General features: G+C 40.3%; 1 protein-coding gene across 1 annotated transcript in view; it reads left to right on the top strand.

Annotated features, from left to right (window-relative positions):
* The first annotated feature begins 859 nt into the window (after positions 1–859).
* Positions 860–19,502, top strand: part of DNAJC15 (DnaJ heat shock protein family (Hsp40) member C15) — a 36,045-nt gene continuing 17,402 nt past the window's right edge. Inside the window, exons 1-2 of the mRNA XM_018556609.1 lie at positions 860–1,042; positions 16,130–16,181. Of these exons, the coding sequence (XP_018412111.1) occupies positions 938–1,042; positions 16,130–16,181 (157 nt within the window). The 5' untranslated portion in view covers positions 860–937. The remainder of the gene's footprint in view (positions 1,043–16,129; positions 16,182–19,502) is intronic.

The raw sequence follows: 19,502 nt of genomic DNA, 5'->3' as shown, positions 1-19,502 counted from the left end.
CAGTAGAGCAGGGTAAGCACACATCACAGAAACGGATCCATCTTAGTAAATAAGACATATTTTATACTCTTCCAGCCTGGGAATTGAACAGCTTTTTGAGTATGGTTTTCAGAAAAAATATGTAATTAGGTTGGGAGATTAGGGATGTTAACATGTGTCTGGGGACTGTTAGTGCTGTTCCAAACAAACAGTGACATGCTATTCTTGAAGAAGGCAGTGCACAATCCTGTTTAAGCATTAGATTTAGAAAGCCTCATGCATGTTGCGTATTCATCTGGAAACAAAGCCTGGTGTAAACAATAGATGTACAATAAATTTGATTCATAAAAACACCCAATGGAAAAGAATTTCCTAATAGATAAAACAACAATGTAGCATAGTAACCTAGAAAATTTTTGTGTGCAATACCAAATGCCTCCATCAAATGCACCGTTTATCAACATTCACAGATACTTTATCAGAACTCACGGAAAGACAACTCAAACTGAAAATATCATCATGGCCAAATATTGGGTCTTGCATAAATACTCCAAATCAGTTTATAATGGAGTTTGTGCTGCCACATTTTTATGGCAGCAAGTTCGCCATAATGTGCTAATATGAAGTGCATACTAACACATTGCCAAAAGCCCCAGGGAGCCTTTTTTTTAACTTCCACTTTAAATCCCATATTCATCACATCTATTTATTAATACATCCCACCTTTCTAGATTCAATATATATATATAGATATATATACAGTCTATATAGATATATCTATATCTATGTACATCATCACACTGTGCAGGACCAAATGTCAGAGTCCTTCTAGAGGGGGAGGTGCAGTCAGCACTATGGGACGAGCGTCGTCCTATGACGACTGTATTACACAAGCACGTGTGTGCAGAGCGGAGTAGCATTTCCTAAGTTTGTCCCGGCCGGGCACCTTACGTCTGTCATGTCAACCTCCAGCAGCGGCATGACTTCCTCTGAAACGCTGCGGTTCCCGGAGTACATGGAGGGGAGCCGGTGGACACCGCGGGCAGAGATTGACCGCCAACTGGTGAGTACTTTGCGGTGCTTCGTGTGTGTGTGTGTGTTTTCAGTGTCAGTGATATGCAATCCATTTCTTGCTCTGTCATTAGGTGACGCACATACAGTGTATACAGTGTACAGGGATTACCCTCCTCGGTGGGCACTATGTCAGGCTGTTCAATGATCACTTGAAAAAATCCGGATATATATAAATAATATGTTCTTTCCTGTGATGCTATGCAACTGTTGAGTCACCGATTGCACTGCTGTTGCATAAGCCGTGTCAGTAAATGGAGAAATATACTATGCTGATTCAATGTCACACTGACTGCCTATGGATGGATTTGTGAATTGCATCCTGGGTACTATGTTAAAGAAGAACTCCGGCCATACTAACCACTTGCTGACCGGGGTGTTAAACCCCCTTCCTGGCCAGGCCATTTTTCAGTATTCAGCGCTGCAGTACTTGGACTGACATTTATTCCGTCATGCAGCGCTGTACTGAAAACCATTAAATTTAATATTCATTAAATTTATAAAAAAAATGTAAGGACAAATAGAGCTTTCTTTTGGCGGTATTTGATCACCACTGGGGTTTTTATTTTTTACTATATAATGAAAAAAGTAGCAAAAATTTTGAAAAAAAAAAAATCTGTTTTCACTACATTATGTTATGAAACATTTATTATTACCCAATTTTGGGTAAACATGTAAAAGACGTGGTCACGTCGGGTAAATAGACACTCTTGCTTTTAAATTGCTTTAAAAGCTTGTTGAATGTTATCAGTTATTGATGGTCCTAGAATTATTGCTCACTCTCTTGACGTTCACAGTGATATGTAACGTGAGGCGCTATCATCATTTTCGCATGTAGGTGCACCTGACGCATGTTTGTTTTGGCATGTGTGTGTATGTGGGAGCAGGGGGCTTTAAACTTTCTTTTTGTGTTTTTTTTTTTTTTTTTTTTTAATGTAACTTTTTTTTTTTTCTTAATAATTTTTTTAAACTTTTTTTTTTACACTTAACTTTATTGCTATCACATAAGGGGGGCTAAGAATTCCCCTTTGTGATAGGAAATGTACAATGACAGGTCCTCTTTATGGAGACATCAGGGGTCTTTTATTTTTGTAACTTTACTTTCTGAATCTGTCACTACTTTGCTTTCAGAAAAGTGATCCATGTATATTCAGTCTCTTGTGGTGGAAACAAAGAAGTTTCTTAAACTATGACTCTGGACCTAAATTGGGCCACTGACGTCTTCTTGATGGGTCATCACATGACTCTCTATTGTAAACCTGGCCTAGTTTGTCCAAGTGCAAAAGCATGTTTACAATCGCTTACTATCCAGATCTGAAAGAAAATATAATGAAGATTTTATTTTGCTCAACTTCATTCAAGTTTATAGAAATGGAAGAAAGTATCCAAAGTGTGCTATATGGTCATTGTTGTTTGTCTTTGTATGGCTTTGCTGACATTATGGTGATAATTCTCTTCTTGGGTCCCAGTAAGGTAACAGTTTTCTTATTTGAGTCCTGAATTGAAGATTGAGATTGAAACATTTAACCATTTTTTTAAACGGCACCGGGAGTCCATGGGTCCTGCAGGGGTTCAGGCTTGAACTGCTGGCTGTGACAGACGTCAGTAAGTCCAGAAACAAAAGTGTTTTGGATCAGGAGTGTAGAGACGTCACTGCAGTTCCTTTCAGTACAGAGACTGAGGCAGAGCTGTTCTACAGCAGTAGATCACTGTTATAGTCATCTATTGCTGGCAGTTTGCAGCCAGCAATAGATCACTGTTAGAAGTGGCCCAGAACCCTCATGAAGGACAAAAGTGCGGGGAAAAAATTTATTGGAAAATAATGTTGAATTACAATTGTGTTCGCTGTGAAAGCATCAAAAATTAGATTTTTTTTTTGCAATCGCAAACCTGTAAAAAAGTCTATTGTGCTAATTTCAGGCCGTGTGTGTGTGTGTGTGTGTGTGTGTGTGTGTTTTTTCCTTCTGCATGCATTTCAATGTAGAATTAAAAGGGGACTAAAGCTCTCCTAAGGTAACATGCATAAATTCACTTTGTTGATAGCACTACAGTTAAGTTTAAAAAAAAAATTGTTTAAAAAAAAAAAGTAATAAATAATAGTTAAGAATTTAACTAAATAAAAAGGCGATAAAGTAAAAATAATAAAACAAATGAAAACATTTTACAAAGTAAATAAAAATTTAGAAAACAGCCCCGCTGCCCCATCTGCATGCGAATAAACGCGCAGTGTTTTCAACTGCGATCGTGTGCAACCGCTTGGGCAGGGCGGTATTGCAGCAGGAAAATACTGCAATCTGCCTGGCACGACTGGGGTGCCATTAGAAAAATAATGACACTGCCAGCGCAATCAGCGGTGGTGTGCGATCCGTGACTGCCCGGTCATCGTGCACGAAAACCGAGCGGATGGCTGGGTGGTCACGGAATCGCACACCACCACCACCGCCGATCGTACTGTCAGTGCCATTATTTTCTAATGGCACCCCAGTCGTGCCAGGCAGATTGCGCGTTTTCCTGCTGCAATACCGCCCAGGCGATCCCACACGATCACGGTTGAAAACACTGTGCGGTGCATGTCGTGAAAATAGGTACATGTACCTTTTTTTTTTTTTTTCACCGATTGCCACCCAGATGTAACCCCATACATGCGGATGCAACCGCACACCATCGCATGTCCCGGGAATCCACAGGTCTGCACCAACCCTAAAGGGTATATTCACTTTCCCAAGTAATTTTGCTCGCAAATTGCAAGCACTCGTTGGTCCACGCGGTCACCTGATGGCACTGACCAATGAGAAGCGCTTCTTAGCACTGCTAAATATGGTTTTGGTTAAAATTATTTTTTTTGTATCGGGACAAGTAGATTCTCATGAGGGACAAGTAGATTCGGCCCCCGCTTTAGTCCTTGGACAAGTAGTTTTTTCAAAAATGTCCACACCCCTGGAAGTGCACAGGGCATACATAGTACATCCCGTTCATCTTCTCCTGCTAATTTTACTGCTAAATCCCGGCTGTTAAAATGACAGCCAGGACTTGTTTATAAACACTGTTCAGAAGCATGATTCAGAGATATAAAGTATTAATATTGTTACTTTGTATTTACTGTTTCTGTAGATCAAAAAGGTAACCTTTGATTTGTATATGATGTCAGTTAATGCGACCATGCGGGAAAAAAATAATAATTTGTTCCTTTTTTTTTTTTATCCCCTCAGTGTGTAGGGATAAATGATGATCTTTTGACATCTAAAATGACAGGTTAAAGATATTCCACTATACGATCATACTCTATATGTATATTATATTAAAGAAAAACATACATACTATTAAATACAGTTATAGACGTTCTATACATATATGTTAAATACACATAGTAAATACAGTTATAGACATCCCATGCGTATATTATGTTAAACACATATACTAAATACAGTTATAGACTTTAAAACATCTAACTTACAAAACATGTTTTAACAAAGTAATATTGTAAGGCATTTTTCCTATGGTTAGGTGTTATCTGTAGGGTGTTAGATGTTATCTTGAAGTCATTGGAGAAATTGCCATTCTAGGAGTTTTTAGTTTATCTAAACTAAAACACTTACTATGTATACCCTGTTTCCCCGAAAATAAGACCTACCCCGAAAATAAGACCTAGTACTATTTTTGGGAATTGCTAAAATATAAGACCTAGGTGTGGCCATTCCCAGGGCCGGTGGTGGCCGCGGGAGAAGCAGGAGAGAATCAGCGGTGCCAACGAAGCCAGCGCTAGAGGAAGCGAGGCGGCAGCGGAGGGAGCAGAGACGCATAAGCTGATGCCTCCGCTATAGCGCCGGCTCCTGTCACAGGTGGAGTGATACCAAATGCACTCCGCCTGTGAGGAATTGATAGTAAAAGTGCACTTCGCTCATTCTGGCCAGCGATTGGTTAGCAAATTGCTCTTGGAAAGGTACGGCACCCCTGATTGAACTGATCCCCATATTTTTGTACATGAATACATGTAGACGTTTCTACATGAATAAGGGTGGATTGTTGTACATTAAAAAAAAAAAAAATAAGACCTAGTGTGTTTTTTGAGGCCAAAAAAATTTAAGACAGTGTCTTATTTTCGGGGAAACACGGTACGTGTGGAACAAATAATGCTGATTTAGGATGCATTTTGAATTTTGTTAAACTGAACAATGATGTATGAACCTATAAACCTGACAAACTAAGGCCTTTCCCCACACGCGTGTGTCCAATAAATCTTTTATCTGATTTGGATCTACTCACAGACTGTTGCTGCTTTGCTCTTAAAATTCCCTAATCATAAGCGACCAGTGACGTACATAGTACGTCATTGGTAGCGGGCCCATTTAAACAGACTTGGGCCGGCATCTTGGGTGTCAGCGGGAAGCTGGGGAGGAGAGCGGCGAACGTCCATTCAACAATTGACTGAGAGCGACGCGGATTGCACTTCCTGAAGCCAAGCAATAAGCTATTGAAGTGCCATTTAAAGTGGAAAGATGACACTAGGGGTCTTTTGGAGTACATATTAACGGCATACTTGGAGGTAAAAAGAAGCACCCACTCTATGATCATTATAAACAGATACAGAGCTGAGACCTCTAGGCTACAGATAGAGTACAAAATGACAACAAAAGTGGTGGCTTCATTATAAACAAGTGGGTGGACTTTTAAAGGTGGCCATACACCTGCCCATTATCGTACGATAATCGCGGGAAATCCAGCGTTCGTACGATAATCGGAAGGTGTGCGACCGTTTCTACTGCACGGTCGCAATTCTTTTGTCTTACGAGCACGTTTGAAAGCCAGCCGAAAATCGTAGGATTTTTGGCGGGCTTTTAAAGTGCTTGTAAGACAAATGCCACACGGGCTGGTGTGTGCAAGCGCACACTTACCCACTCAGCATTGCAGTCATCGGAAGCCCTCCCCTCAGCGGGGCGGGCTTGCGATGATCGCAAGTACGATCTGTCTGTCCAAGATGGGCAGATCGTACGTTTTTTAAAATTACCTTACAACCATCGCAAGACGAAAGTTGTGCGATGGTTGTAAAGTGTACGGCCAGCTTTAGATTGATTTGTTGAGCACTTAAGGCCTGAACTTTGAAATGGTATTATTTGCTTTAAATCAACTTTGAACTTGTATAAGGTTCACATGGGGGAATCTGGCATTCCTGTGGCAGGAAGGCGTGATGTACCTGTTCAGATGCAGTTGCTGTACACATTTAAGGCATGTCATCGTATATGATACGATTAAATACGGTCTGGAATAGATGACTCTTGCTGGATGCAGGATAGATGGGCTCAGCTACAGTCATCAATTCCAAATCGCATGTAGTCGTATCATATGCGATGACATGCGGACTGCCGCTTACAGCTATGGAAGCTGTCACCCTGTCATTTACTTGCACAGTGGCTACTTCTGAACGTAATGCCTGGGATTCCTGCTGCAATGGATGCTCTGGTTACTCGGTGGAATACATTCAACCTGATCTATTCCTTTCTTCCTCCTAAACCTCCCTCCTCATCTGCTCCACAGGAGATGGAAAACATCCCAGTGATTCTCCTTGCACCAAATTAGTCCAGAAGGTGGTTCTGAGACCTCTTAGCAGACTGAGTGGGTTCTCCCAGATCGTTTGGATCTTCTATCGCAAGGACCAGTTTAACATCACTGGCTTCAGCAGCCTGGATGTAGAAGCACAGGTCCTGAGGGATAGGGGCCTTAATTCTGTTATCCCTACACTTCAAAATATTCTGTGGGAGGAATTCTGTCTTTTTTCTTTATTTGGCCTGGATCAACATCTGACCATGAGTACTATCAAGGGTCATATCTCAACCCTAGCAGTTCTCTTTCAAAGCCTGTATGCCTCTCACTCCTCAGTGAAAAGCTTTTGCACAAATGCGCTTTGTTCCCCCTCTCCATTCCTCAATGACTGTGGGATCTCAAGCTAGTTCTGACCGTTCTCCAGAAACGCCCTTTGATCCTATCAGGGGCATTCTCCTGTCTATTTTTCATTAGCAAGGTTCCGATTCTGGTTGCCATCAATGCGAGGAGGCAAGAACCCTTTCTTGTGCTTCTCAGAGACAAGGTTGTCTTGAAGCCTAAGGCCTCTTTTCTCCTTAAGGTTCTTTATGGGCTTTTCATCAGACTTCTGTTTCTCAGATCTGCAAGGCTCCCACCTGGTTTTCTGTTCACATGTATGTTTTAGTAGGTGGATGTTCAGGCCTTAACTAATGCCAGCTTTGGTCGTAAGGTTCTTCAGGCAGCTCTGTAAGCTCTGCAGAGCCCACCTTTTATTAACCTTCTCCGCGAAAAGAATTTTACAGTAAGTAAAAAATCATATGTGCTATTCATGGTAATATGCATTGGATGTCACATGGTGTGAGCATGTGGCTTATATGCTGACTCTCTCTCTAGGACCTCTAGTACGTTCAGCTCTGGTTTTGTTGCGTGTGGAGCCGTGAACAGGGCCAACTGATCAGAAGCCGATTAATCGATTATTGAAAAAGTTGACAACTTTTTCAATAATCGATTATAATCGATTATGTCGATTTAGTTGTTGCAGCCCTAGTGTCAGTGTTTTACCTTGTATCCCGCCGCTGCATTGAACCTCTGCTTACTACCACCTGTAGTCATTAGAGGTGCTCCAGAAGTTAGATGTATTACAGGTTAATAACTAATGACGGGGTTATCAATATGAAACGGCTCAGACCTCATATATACATTTTAGTTACATAGTTAGTCAGGTTGAGAAAAGACACAGGTCCATCGAGTTCAACCTATAGAGATATAAGAAAGAAAAAAAAAGAATGCTATGCCCACAATTACCCACTGTTGGCAGGATGAGGAAGGCAAAAAAAACCCTATAAAGCATGGTTCAATTTTCTCCAACATGGGGAAAAAAATCCCCTCTTGATCCCATAAGGCAATCGGATATTCCCTGGATCATCAGGGTTGGTTTAAATTTTTTTTATCGTTTCTTTATTTTTTTTTTTACTTCTCACTTTTTTTTCTTTTTAACTTCAATTTTTATTTTATCTTAGTTTATTTTTTTATAATTTTTTATCTTATTGTTTTTTAGAATTATTTTCTAATTGTTTTTTACTTTTTAATCCACATTTTTTTATTTTTTGTATTATTTCTCATTATCGTAATGTTTTTTTGTTTTTAATCAATTTTTTTTCCATTTAACTTTATTGCTATCACACAGGAGCTAACAATCCCCTATGTGATAGCATTTGGAGGTGGCAGGTTCTCTTTTATTGACCCTGTCACCTCCAGTACAGTAATTCTAGCACAGCATTGTGCTGGAACTCCTGTGACAGCTGAGAGGGGAAGTCTGCTCTGCCCTCTCACTCTTTACACGGAGCGGCAGGGTTACTGACGGAGCCAGCGAAGAGAGAGGTAGGTGTCGGGGAGGACGGACAGGCTGCAGACTTATTACAATTGATCTCAGCGGCATGGCCGGGATCACTTGTAAACGAACAACTTGGCGCCCGGGAACTGCATGTTCCGGCCGTTGGGGGATTCCACACCGCTGCCGCCCCTCTGCACCCTGAGCTCTACCAATAAGACCTCAATATCCAGTAATATTCTGTGCATTTAGGAATACATCCAGATTTTTTTTTTAAACAATTAACTGAGCTTGCTAGAATTAGTTCCTGGGGGAGTCTATTCCACATTATCACAGCTCTAACTGTGAAGAAGCCTTTCCATATGCAAAGGTTAAACCTCTTTTCCTCCAGACGCAAAGAGTGTCCCCTTGTCCTTTGCAGTGACCTTAACGTGAATGATTTAGCACCAAGCTCTTTATATGGACCATTTATGTAGTTATACAAGGTGATCATGTCTCCCCTTAATCTCCTCTTCTCCAGAGCGAACAAATTCAGGTCAGCTAATCTTTCCTCATAGCTGAGCTCCTCCATGCCTCTTATCAGTTTAGTTGCCCTTCTCTGCACTTTCTCCAGTTCCAGAACATCCTTTTTGTGAACTGGTGCCCAAAACTGAACTGCATATTGCAGATGAGGCCTTGTACAGGGGCAGGTTTATGTCTCTATCTCTGGAGTCTAGACCACTTTTAATACAAGAAAGTATTTATTTTGCTTGCTTTAGAAACTGCAGCTTGACATTGCATGCTATTATTGAGTCTATGATCTACCAGAACACCCAGATCTTTCTCCATCATTGACTCCCCCAAACATACTCCCCCTAGAGTATAGGACGCATGTATGTTTTTAGTCCCTAAGTACATAACTTTACATTTATCAACATTAAACCTCATTTGCCAAATAGATGCTCAATCACACAGTGCGATCAGATCTGCTTGTAAGTTGGAGACATCCTGTAAGGACTGTATTCCACTACATAATTTGGTGTCATCTGCAAACACAGAAATAGTACTTTTAATCCCCAACCCTCTGTCATTTATAAATAAGTTAAACAGTAAGGGGCCCAACACTGAACCTTGGGGGACACCACTAACATCCTCCGGGCCTTTCAGTCCATCTAAGACATTTTTTTTTTTGTGTCCAATTTTGTTTTTTGGTGTGTTATTTTAAATAACAGTTTGGTTATTTTATTATATTGGCTAGGAGTTTTCCATTTCAGATTTTAAATCCATGAAACTAATTAAAATGTCTAATATAATACATACATAATAAAAAAAATGTTTTTTTAAAAGGTGGGAAACAATTAATTTTAGGTTAGGCCTGACACATTCTGTTGTTGGAGGTGCGTTGCGGTGCCATTCATTTCAATGGCACCCCAAACGTGCCTCCCACATTGGAACACTCGTTACCACAATGCTTTGTGTTCCAGTGTGGTCCGATTGCAAAAAAATGTGCATACTGTTTTATTCTGAAGTTAAAATTATGTTTGTAACACTCCATTTGTGTATTTTATTTTAAATAATAGACGGTATTTAACTTTTTCTTTTTATCCGATTAATCAAAAAAATAATTGGCCAACTAATAATGAAAATAATCGTTAGTTGCAGCCCTAGTGTAATCAAATAAGATAACCACCAACTTGCAATATAATACAAGGTTATCCATACATGAGGCCTATGCTACAAGTGAACAAAAAGAAATACAATTATATATGAAATAACATATATTTATCTATTATAAAAGCCTGGTCATCGGTTTAGAGTTAGCCATGAATATTGGCCAGAGAATTATTGCTTATTATGTGTAGCACATAATAAAGTTTTCGTTCGTACATAGCTGCACCGTATTTCTGTGTGTGTGTGTTTGCGGGGGCCATTTTTTTTGGCGCTATTCCTAATGTTATTTAACTTTAATTTTTACACTTTCTTTTTCTTCAGTGCTTTTACATGGGGGGGGGCTCACAAGCCCCCTATGTGATACCACATTGGAGGTGACAAGTTCTCTTTAAGGTGACATTACGGGTCTATTAGACCCCTAGTGTCACCTTTCCACTTCAAAGAAGCTGTTCAAGCGCACATGGCGCTAAATGTAAACACAGCAGGCAGTGGGTGGGAGCAATAGCCAGCCTGCTATTGGCTATTTTAAATTGCAATAGCCAATAGCAGGCTGGCTATTACACACACCCACTGCCTGCTGTCAATCAGCAGAGCAGGACATGAAGGAGAATGTTCTCACTGCTGGGCACCAGCTGCACGGGTCTGTGCCCCCTCTGATCAGAGGGGACACAGATCCGATTTGAATACTGGCTCCCAGTGCAGAGGAGAGAACTATTATTGACTAATGGATTAGTTGGTTGCAGCCCTAGACTACACCAAAACTGTGTCCTCATGCAATCTGCAATTTGTTTTGTTGGTGTTTCAGTGCATCACAGAGGTTAAATCACAGTTGTGTGGGTGTGACTTTCACCTCCGTGAAGCCTGAGGATCTGAAAGTGGTGTTCTGGCAGGGACTCGTGGAGTCGGGATATTACAGCAGCTGATGATACCCCAAGATTTGAAAGGCTTGAGGAAACTGAAGTGCGGGTTTATGTGCACAATACAAGGTATTATATAACAGGTAAGTGTGGCTTTTGATTCTGTTTTAATTAGGGGTGCACCAATACTGATACTAGTACTGATGCCAATACTGAGTATTTAGGCGAGTACTCGTACTCGCCCAAATGCTCCAATACCTTCCCCAATACCGGTCAGGGGAAGATTTCCTCTGACCGGCAGTGCCGTAGGGGAACATGGAGGCAGCTTCCCGGGCAATCAGGAAGCTGCTTCCTGATTGGCCGTGAAACCGGCTTCCCAGTCAATCACAACCGAGCTGGCCAAATAACATGGATCTGGTTTCCTGGAGCAATCGGGAAACCCGGCGGTATGTCATTGCCCGGGAAGCCGGTTCCATGCCAGCGGTATTGGATAGTACTGAAAGCAAAATATCGGCACTCGATACCGAAAAAAACGATATTGGTGCATCCTTAGTTTTAATACAGAGTGTCTTTGGTTATTTGCAATGTTCTGCTTTTTACATTTGAGTAATGAGTCTGAGGAAGCAATATCATGTGGAGGAGCCTGGAACACAGTAAAGATTAACCCTTTGTGTGAACAAAGTGCTTTTGACCAGACTAATAATGCTTTCAGTGGATCGGGGATGCATGGAGGTTTGTTCTCAATGAAGTGTTGATATACGGATATTTGCTTTTTGGATACAGTAAAGTAAGCAAAGTGGTTATTGTTCTGTGAATCACACTATACAGGACAAATTTCACACAGTGGTTGTTATTTTGGACATTTGCACGAAACTGCTGCACAGTGGAATTATAATTAGACTATTTTTATTGTTTCATTCATGTGTAGATGTGTGATACACATTTGTCATAGCAGAAATTTGCACAGTTGGGCACAGTTTGCATTGATGTAGCACTCAATATATGGTAATAAATATTGTAGGATATGTTATGCGATTATTTGGTAATTAGTGCTGCGCTAACATCACAGTAGTCTGTGTCTAAAATAGTCACTTTTAAGTGTCAGCAGCCTAGCTCTGCGAAAAAGGATCTGAGCGCAAAATGGTCTTTATATTGTTATATATATCGTATGGGTTGTGTATATACTGCAGCGACTGCGGGTGCACCATATTTCTCTGAACTGGTTACCTGATAGTGACAATGGTAGACCATAGCTACAAAATGTTTGTCAGCATGAGGGGCACATGTAATACTGTGACAAAGCAGGAGTGCAAGTTGTCACCTCATAAAAGGAGGTGCCTGGACAAAGAGCTTCATGCCAGGATCACTAGGCATTACTTTAATTCAAAGCTGCATATTTGGAAAGGTTAAAATTTACTTTTGAAGATATGTTAAGGCTTATGGAAGTTTTTGGTGATTGGGTATACTGTAGATCTACTTCAACCTAATCCTTGAATAAACGCTATCCACCCCTCTTTCCTCAATTAGTCTCAACCAGACTGAAATTAACTTCTTAACGTTTTCTTTATCATGTCCTCAGCGTGGGCGTGGCGTAAGCGGCGTCGCGTGAGCGGGTATACCAGCGTAGGCGCGAGCGGCTTAACCGATGTGGGTGTAAGCGCCGTGCAGCGGCGGGCGTGAGCGGGAAATTTGAATTTTAGCCGACGAATCGACGATGGAAAACGTTGACAACGTTTTCCATCTTCGATTTTAATTGACTTAATCGAATAATTGTTGCAGCTCTAATTGTAGCCCTTTACCTACTGCATACCACTAGATTAAAGGAGAACTCCTTAGGGTAACGGGAGGACACAAACTAGCGTCCTCCCGTCACCCTAAGCGAGCTACAGCTCGCGGTATACTGAGACGCCGCAGCTGAAGCGGATCCCGACAATTACGTCTGGATCCGCCCAGCTGCGTGAGTGACAGCTGGCTCTGCCTATCTGGAGGCAGAGCCAGCTGTACCCGACCCCCTCCCCGTCCGTTCCGCCAGTCAGCGCTGGAGGATCGGGGACGCTGGAATCGAGCCCCTCCCCTTTCATGGCAGAGAGCCGTGACAGGATCGAGAAGTGAGCGAACGCAGATATGTGTTCGCTCACTTCCCGATCTACTTAGCCGACCTGGGACAGTCTCATTGTCACAGGTCGGCTAGAACTATGAGGTGAGTGAAAAGCACTCGCCTCATAGTTTTCCTTTAACCCCTAGAACTGTATCCATACTTAGGATTATGGCTCTGCTAATAATGTATCAGTGAAACACAAGTCTTACTACTGCTTCCATTACTTGGTGAATCAGAGACTGATGGATAATCATTTTATATCTAAAAATTCACCTCACTTCTAAGAAAAATCAGAAACTGCAGATATGTTCCAGCCCTTCCGTGTTATTACATAGATGACTTCCAAAAATTGCCATTTTTAGTCTACTTGGAATTTGTTAATTGCAGATGTATCTGTGTTCAAGGTTATATAAATCCATGGACGAATTATGGAAGGGGAAAAGTGGCATTTAGAAGGATCTTATGATGAACCCTTTTACATTTGATTAAATTCCAACGTACCTGGCAAGATAATTTTCATTGAGATCATTTTGGAGCTACAGGCAGACATTAAAGCCAAATAGTAAGAAAACAAAGAGCATTCAAAGTCAATAAGTATTCACAAATGATATTTATAGCGTAAATATGACACTAGCCATTGTGTTTGTACCAGCAACTTTACTTCCCAGAAATATAACCATGTTGCAATGTTTTATTTATTTTTTGTTCTGAAGGTAGTGCCATAATTTTTTGGCAATCACTCTGATGAATCAGCATATTTTGCTTTCAGTACATTGAAATAAAATCAAAGTGCTTTGCTCACAGAATTTGAAATAAACTTTAGAAGGCATAAAAATACAAGGATGACACATAAAAAAAGCAAAATAGACGCCTCAGCAGAATGCAGGAATGTCAATGCTTGAGAATGGGATGTGAATCATTTCTGTTTAGTCGAGACATTCTTCAGGATTTGCAGTACTTCCAGCTGGGGATAAAGCAGATGGCCTCCCTCCTGCTTTCAAGTTTCACTTGCTGCTAATGTGTTGCACATGTAAATAATACTCTGCATGAAAGGTCTGTGGGCCAAAGGAGAGGAAGTACTATGACAGCTTGTCTTGTTTTGATACATAGCATTGCTGAAAATAGTATCTCTGTAATGAAGCTGCAATCCTTTTATCTGTGTATTTACGATCTTACTTTGTGTACCTCCTGTAAAGAGCTGTCATTACTTATATTAGACAATGTTAGTGAAGGGTGGCTTTGCACATAATTGAGTTACTCCAGTAAGAAAGACGTCGCACTTCTCTTTACAAGTGTGCTGCTCATAGTAGAACACTAACTTTTTTAAAATTCAGTTTCAGCTGATCTTGGTTTATTTAAAGAGCAATTTCAGGCAACAAGTTAAAGCAATTGGTAAGCTACTAATGCTTAAGCAGAAAATACCTGCACATTATAATGTATAATCATAACTTAAAGGGGATCTCCTCCTATAAAAATGAAAACAATCTTAAAAAAAAAAAAAATCTAGCATATTTAGTTGTTGCACAAACCATTTTGTAGTTTAATGTTTTTGAAAATGAACTTTCCATTTAAAACTGTAGCTGCTGTAATGTTCTAAATCTGTCAAAAAAATGAAATACAATATTGTTGGTATCCTTTGCAATAGGAATTTAATTTTTGGTAAGATACTCCATTCGCCACTCTAGTTCCCATTCACACCTAAACATTTTGTGTACACGCGTGAAACTTGCAAAAAATGCACGCTTTGATGCACATTCACAAAATGCATAGAAAACACAATGTGCCTGCCATTACCAGTTAATGGCATCCAAAACATGTCTGGGGGAAAAGCGTGTTTTTGTTTTTTTTCTCTGGGTTTGCACGGAATGCGTGTTGCAGATTTTTCTACATGCATTACTTTTCCATATTTGTTGCGCATTCAGGACCCCAATGTGAGCAAATGCAAGGCACGTTTGTGTTCCACTCAGATGTAAATTGAGCCTAATGGTTAATTACTGCTAAATGGATGCAGACACTGCACCTTTCCCTATTACAACACAGGAAACCCACCAGCTAGTTATAACGAACCCAGAATGTACTTCCAGAGGCTTATGACCGTTCATGACCGTGAGAAACCTATTCGTATTGGCATATGAATATATGGCTTTCTGTGTATGACTGTGTCAGTTACTGGCATGTGGAACATATCTGTATAAGGTCATTGGTAGAGAATGACCGAGAGCAATAAACACCATATAAACACCATATATAAAATATTTGTGGGAGGAACAAATGTTTGCTTCTAATTGCTTGCAAAAGATCAGTCTCAGACTTTAAAAATATCTTCCAAAAATACTTTATTAGACCAATATTTTTAAAGCCTACCACCTTATTTAAGGGACAATTAAACCCTCACAGTTTTTGCATATATCTTCTGCTAGCAAGCAGTAGATATATGCAAAAACATTCTTTTTAAATAAAACGTTAACAAAATGTTAAAACTTACCTGTGTCTCCACCGCTCGCTCCCGCCCGAAGATTCTCAAACGGCCGCAAAGGATCATGGGGTGGGCACATGCGCAGTACAGGGAGAAGAGGAGAGACACAGGGTAAGTCAATGCACGCAGCCCTGCAGAGTGCACCTGCACAGACACCGGTGGATCAGAGACCAGTGCTGGAGGGACTGCTGAAAACTACTGGAAAGAGGCATTATTAAAGCAAGTCCTTAAAGCAGCATTAAGGGGAAGAGTTTTTGACTTTAATGTCACTTTAAAACATCTAAAATCAATGTGCCACGCTGAGGAGTGATTGACTACAAATTTGTATTTAAAAAGTAGAGATACTCTTAGCTTAATGAGTTGTTTCCTAATGTAAATCACCATAAATTGTCAAAGTATTGCTGGATGAATATCACAAATATATCTTGTGTCACAGGGAAACATATTCCCCACAATATGTTATGAGATGTCCTCCAAACAGCATTAAAAGGGCAGCATTCGCACTACAAATCCTGTAAGGATTCAAAACATCTTCAGTTGCTTCAAATATAATAGGAAATCGCAAACAGTCATATTCCACAGCACTATGGTGATGTTTATATTGCAACTGTATTCTGTTCATGTTTTATATATACATTTTTCTTTTACAGGGTAACAAATTGATGGCTGTGGGTCTTGGAGTTGCAGCTGCAGCTTTTGCAGGTACAGATAATAAAAAAAATGTTTTTTCATCTTCCCATCAGTAAGTGATATTTTAAAAGGAACCTACATTAGTGGTGGGCGGTCAACCACTTCTTTTCTAGGAGCTAAAAGTGTATTTTATTGAATGATTCAGATGAAAGTAAAATACATATTTTATACAAGGTGGTGGACTTTTTCATTTGCAACAATTATAGCTGCAACTATAGTTGCTATTATTGTCTTTCTAGGCACTGTATACTTGTTTCCATATATTGCCCAAATCCCACTGCTCTCTGTGACTCTTTGAAATTAAGTTTACTAGGGGACAAACTCTTCTGACCTAATTACATTGATTGGACTGGGAGATTGCTTTCAGTAGGTATTCACCCTTAAAGTCAAGCAGATCAACTCCTATTATATTGAAACTGGTTTTAAAGAGGAAAAATTATAGTTCTGCTAACTTGTAAACATTGTATAGTGGCTGACAGGTTTGCTTTAAAAGCTTAGAAACAGACGACAAATAAGTCTGTTGAAGGCACCTACTTTTGGCTCAGTGTTGCATATAATCTTCAGTGAGGTTTAGAATGTCATTTAGACTCAAGTGTAAAAAAACTCAAACTAAGATCTAACCAGACATCCTTTTGATTACACCTTTATTTACAAATTGTACAGACTGCTTATTGTAAAGAAAGGCTGTTTGACCCAATGTTCTAGGTCACCAGGCCCTGTTGCCTGCTGTCTGTAAAGGGGCAGATCACCTTCTTCACTTCAAAGCTAGTGAAGATGGCATTTAAAAGGCCATCCAATCTCATCCTGCATCAGACTGAACTCAGTGCAGTTACATCTGCTCCTCCATATATTGCTTTTAGAATTTATTGCACCAAGTGAGCAGTGGATTCTGTGTGTGTACCTGCCCTTGATTGTTCTGTTTAGTTTATTGTAAAGATACTTTGCACTGTGCAAGTGGGGTTATGGTGACCTCATAAAGAGAGCCAGCTATAGCTAAGTTATGAAAAGAATCAGAATAGGAGGTCTTAATCTATGATGTGCAATATCTCAACTGTCTACAGCAACTGATCCCTCAGGTTGTCCCCCGACCAAGCAGGTTTTGTTCTTGGGAAGGAAGCTCAAGACAACAGCATCAAAGCCATCAACCTCCATTACTGGGCAAAGACTAGGAAAGTTACTCCCATTTTTGCTCTCTGCAGACACAGAAAGGGCATTTCACAAGGTTGCCTAAGACTACATGTCAGCCTCGCTTTGTCACTAAGGTCTGAAAGACAAGACGTTCTCCAGAATACTGACACCACTTCAAGGTTGAGGGCCAATAGATACCTGTTGGATGTCTTTTGTAATGGTTTTAGACAGGGTTGACCAATATCTCCTTTATAATGTATTATACACCTAGAGCCCTTGTATGCCTGGTAAGAAGTAATATGAACATACACAGCCTTGCTACCCACTTCAAGGAATACAAAATTGCAGAGTTTGCTGATTTTATTTATGTTTTTTTATTGTTTTTTTAAATCCACTGTAAGCCTTGAACAAATTCAACTAACGCTTGAACTTTTAAATTAACTATTCAAAATCTGTCGCCCTTAACCTCAACTTGCCCTCGGAAATGGTCACCATCTGCAAAACCATCTTTCCTTTTCTCTGGGATCACACAGCGTATTCGTGTATCAGACTACTTGCTAATCCATATTTATTCATTTTACTCGCTAAACTTACTCAAATACAGTAACACTTTTGCAACTGGGATAAAACAAAATTCTCATCGTTTGGTAGGGCTGCCATCTTTAAAATGAATGCCATACCAAGGCTCCCATACATTTTCCCGAACAATACCCATTCATCTTCCCACTACCTTCTGCCGTTTAGGCAACGTTTCGCCCGTTCCTCAGGAACAACAATCCTCTCAGAATTATTATACTCACCCGCACAGCACCCTTATTCTTTCATGTTCTATTGATAATTTATGCTCATCTTTTTGAAGCACTCTCCCCAAAACACATTCCCTTCTTTCAGAAATGGAAAGCTGATTTGCATGGCACCTTACAGTAGAAGAATAGTAACATATGACCACTTTATCAGTTATAGGATCCATTAATGTTAGTCCAAGAAACAAATTACAAACTATGGTCCAGGTTGTATTGCACACCCCTAGTAAATCACCACTTTTTTACGGACATACCAGACACTTATTGGACATGCCACAAGGTTTCCATTTCTTTCTTTTTGGTGGTGTTGAACCTGATCCAGCTGTTTTAGCTAGACGTTTATCATCTAATTAGCGACCTCACCAATCATACCCTAAACGTACCCTGCACAATACCTGTTTCATCATACCGACATGCCAATCAAACAATGCAAACATTTTCGCATACACACCTCTGAATTTTGCAAAATCCCTCATTCGGCAACGTTGGAGAACACCTCATTCCCCAACAATGCAGGAAAGCTTTCCCATATTAATACAGAAGCCCCATGAATGAATTGATTTCATAGCAGTCAAGACAATATGTCCTGTTTCTTTAAATTTTATTTTAAATTTTGTTTTTTTTAACTTTAATGTAAGGGATTTTGGGGGATTTTGGGGGATTTATCAAAGCAGTTGCGACAGTTTTAGCCTTTTTTTATGTGCAAATCTGTTTAGCCGCTCCTTTTAACATGCGCTTCCACTATTTTCTCGAGTGCGCGTGTTTCGCGAAAGTTCGCAACTGGTTACATGTGTGCTTGTCCTGCGGCTGTCTGAAACTGGAGCATCACCTAACAAAACAGTCGCAACTTAAAAGTCCCCATGATCACTTCTTCAAGAAGAGACAGTTAAGCTTTTTGCCTGGATTTGTGAGTCTTTCTTTCCTGGGGTCTTTTTAATCTAATTTACGAACAACATTACACTAGCAACATAAATCTGGCGCAAAGTGCATCAAATATATTCAGTGCAAGTTCAACACTCACAATTGCTATCATAAATTTCCCCCAATCTCATTTTCTGCAGCCCCAGCACCAATCAACAGGAAGGACTCAGTACAGAGACTTCCTGTTCATTAAAAAAGCGAGGAGATAGTAAACAGATACTATGACCACAATCATGAATGGGCAGGAAGTGATGTAGAGCACTTCCTGTTCATTCATAATTGAGGACACAGTATTTGAATACTATGTCCTCAATTATTTACAACCATCGTAGTGATCTGTACTGATCATTGCAATGTTTGAATATTACAGGGAATGATCAGCAAATGTCACATATTTGCTGGTAGTCCCCCAGCTCTCCTTCCCACACTGCCCCGCTCGGCCTCCTAACAGCTCTCTCTTCCCTGCTAGGCATCGGCATGT

This window comes from Nanorana parkeri, unplaced genomic scaffold (genome assembly GCF_000935625.1).
Source record: "Nanorana parkeri isolate BGI_ZX_2015 unplaced genomic scaffold, ASM93562v1 scaffold243, whole genome shotgun sequence".
In the NCBI taxonomy this organism is placed as follows: Eukaryota; Metazoa; Chordata; class Amphibia; order Anura; family Dicroglossidae; genus Nanorana; species Nanorana parkeri.
Note: the sequence above shows the minus strand (reverse complement) of the source record. Positions and strands in the feature narration are given on the sequence as shown.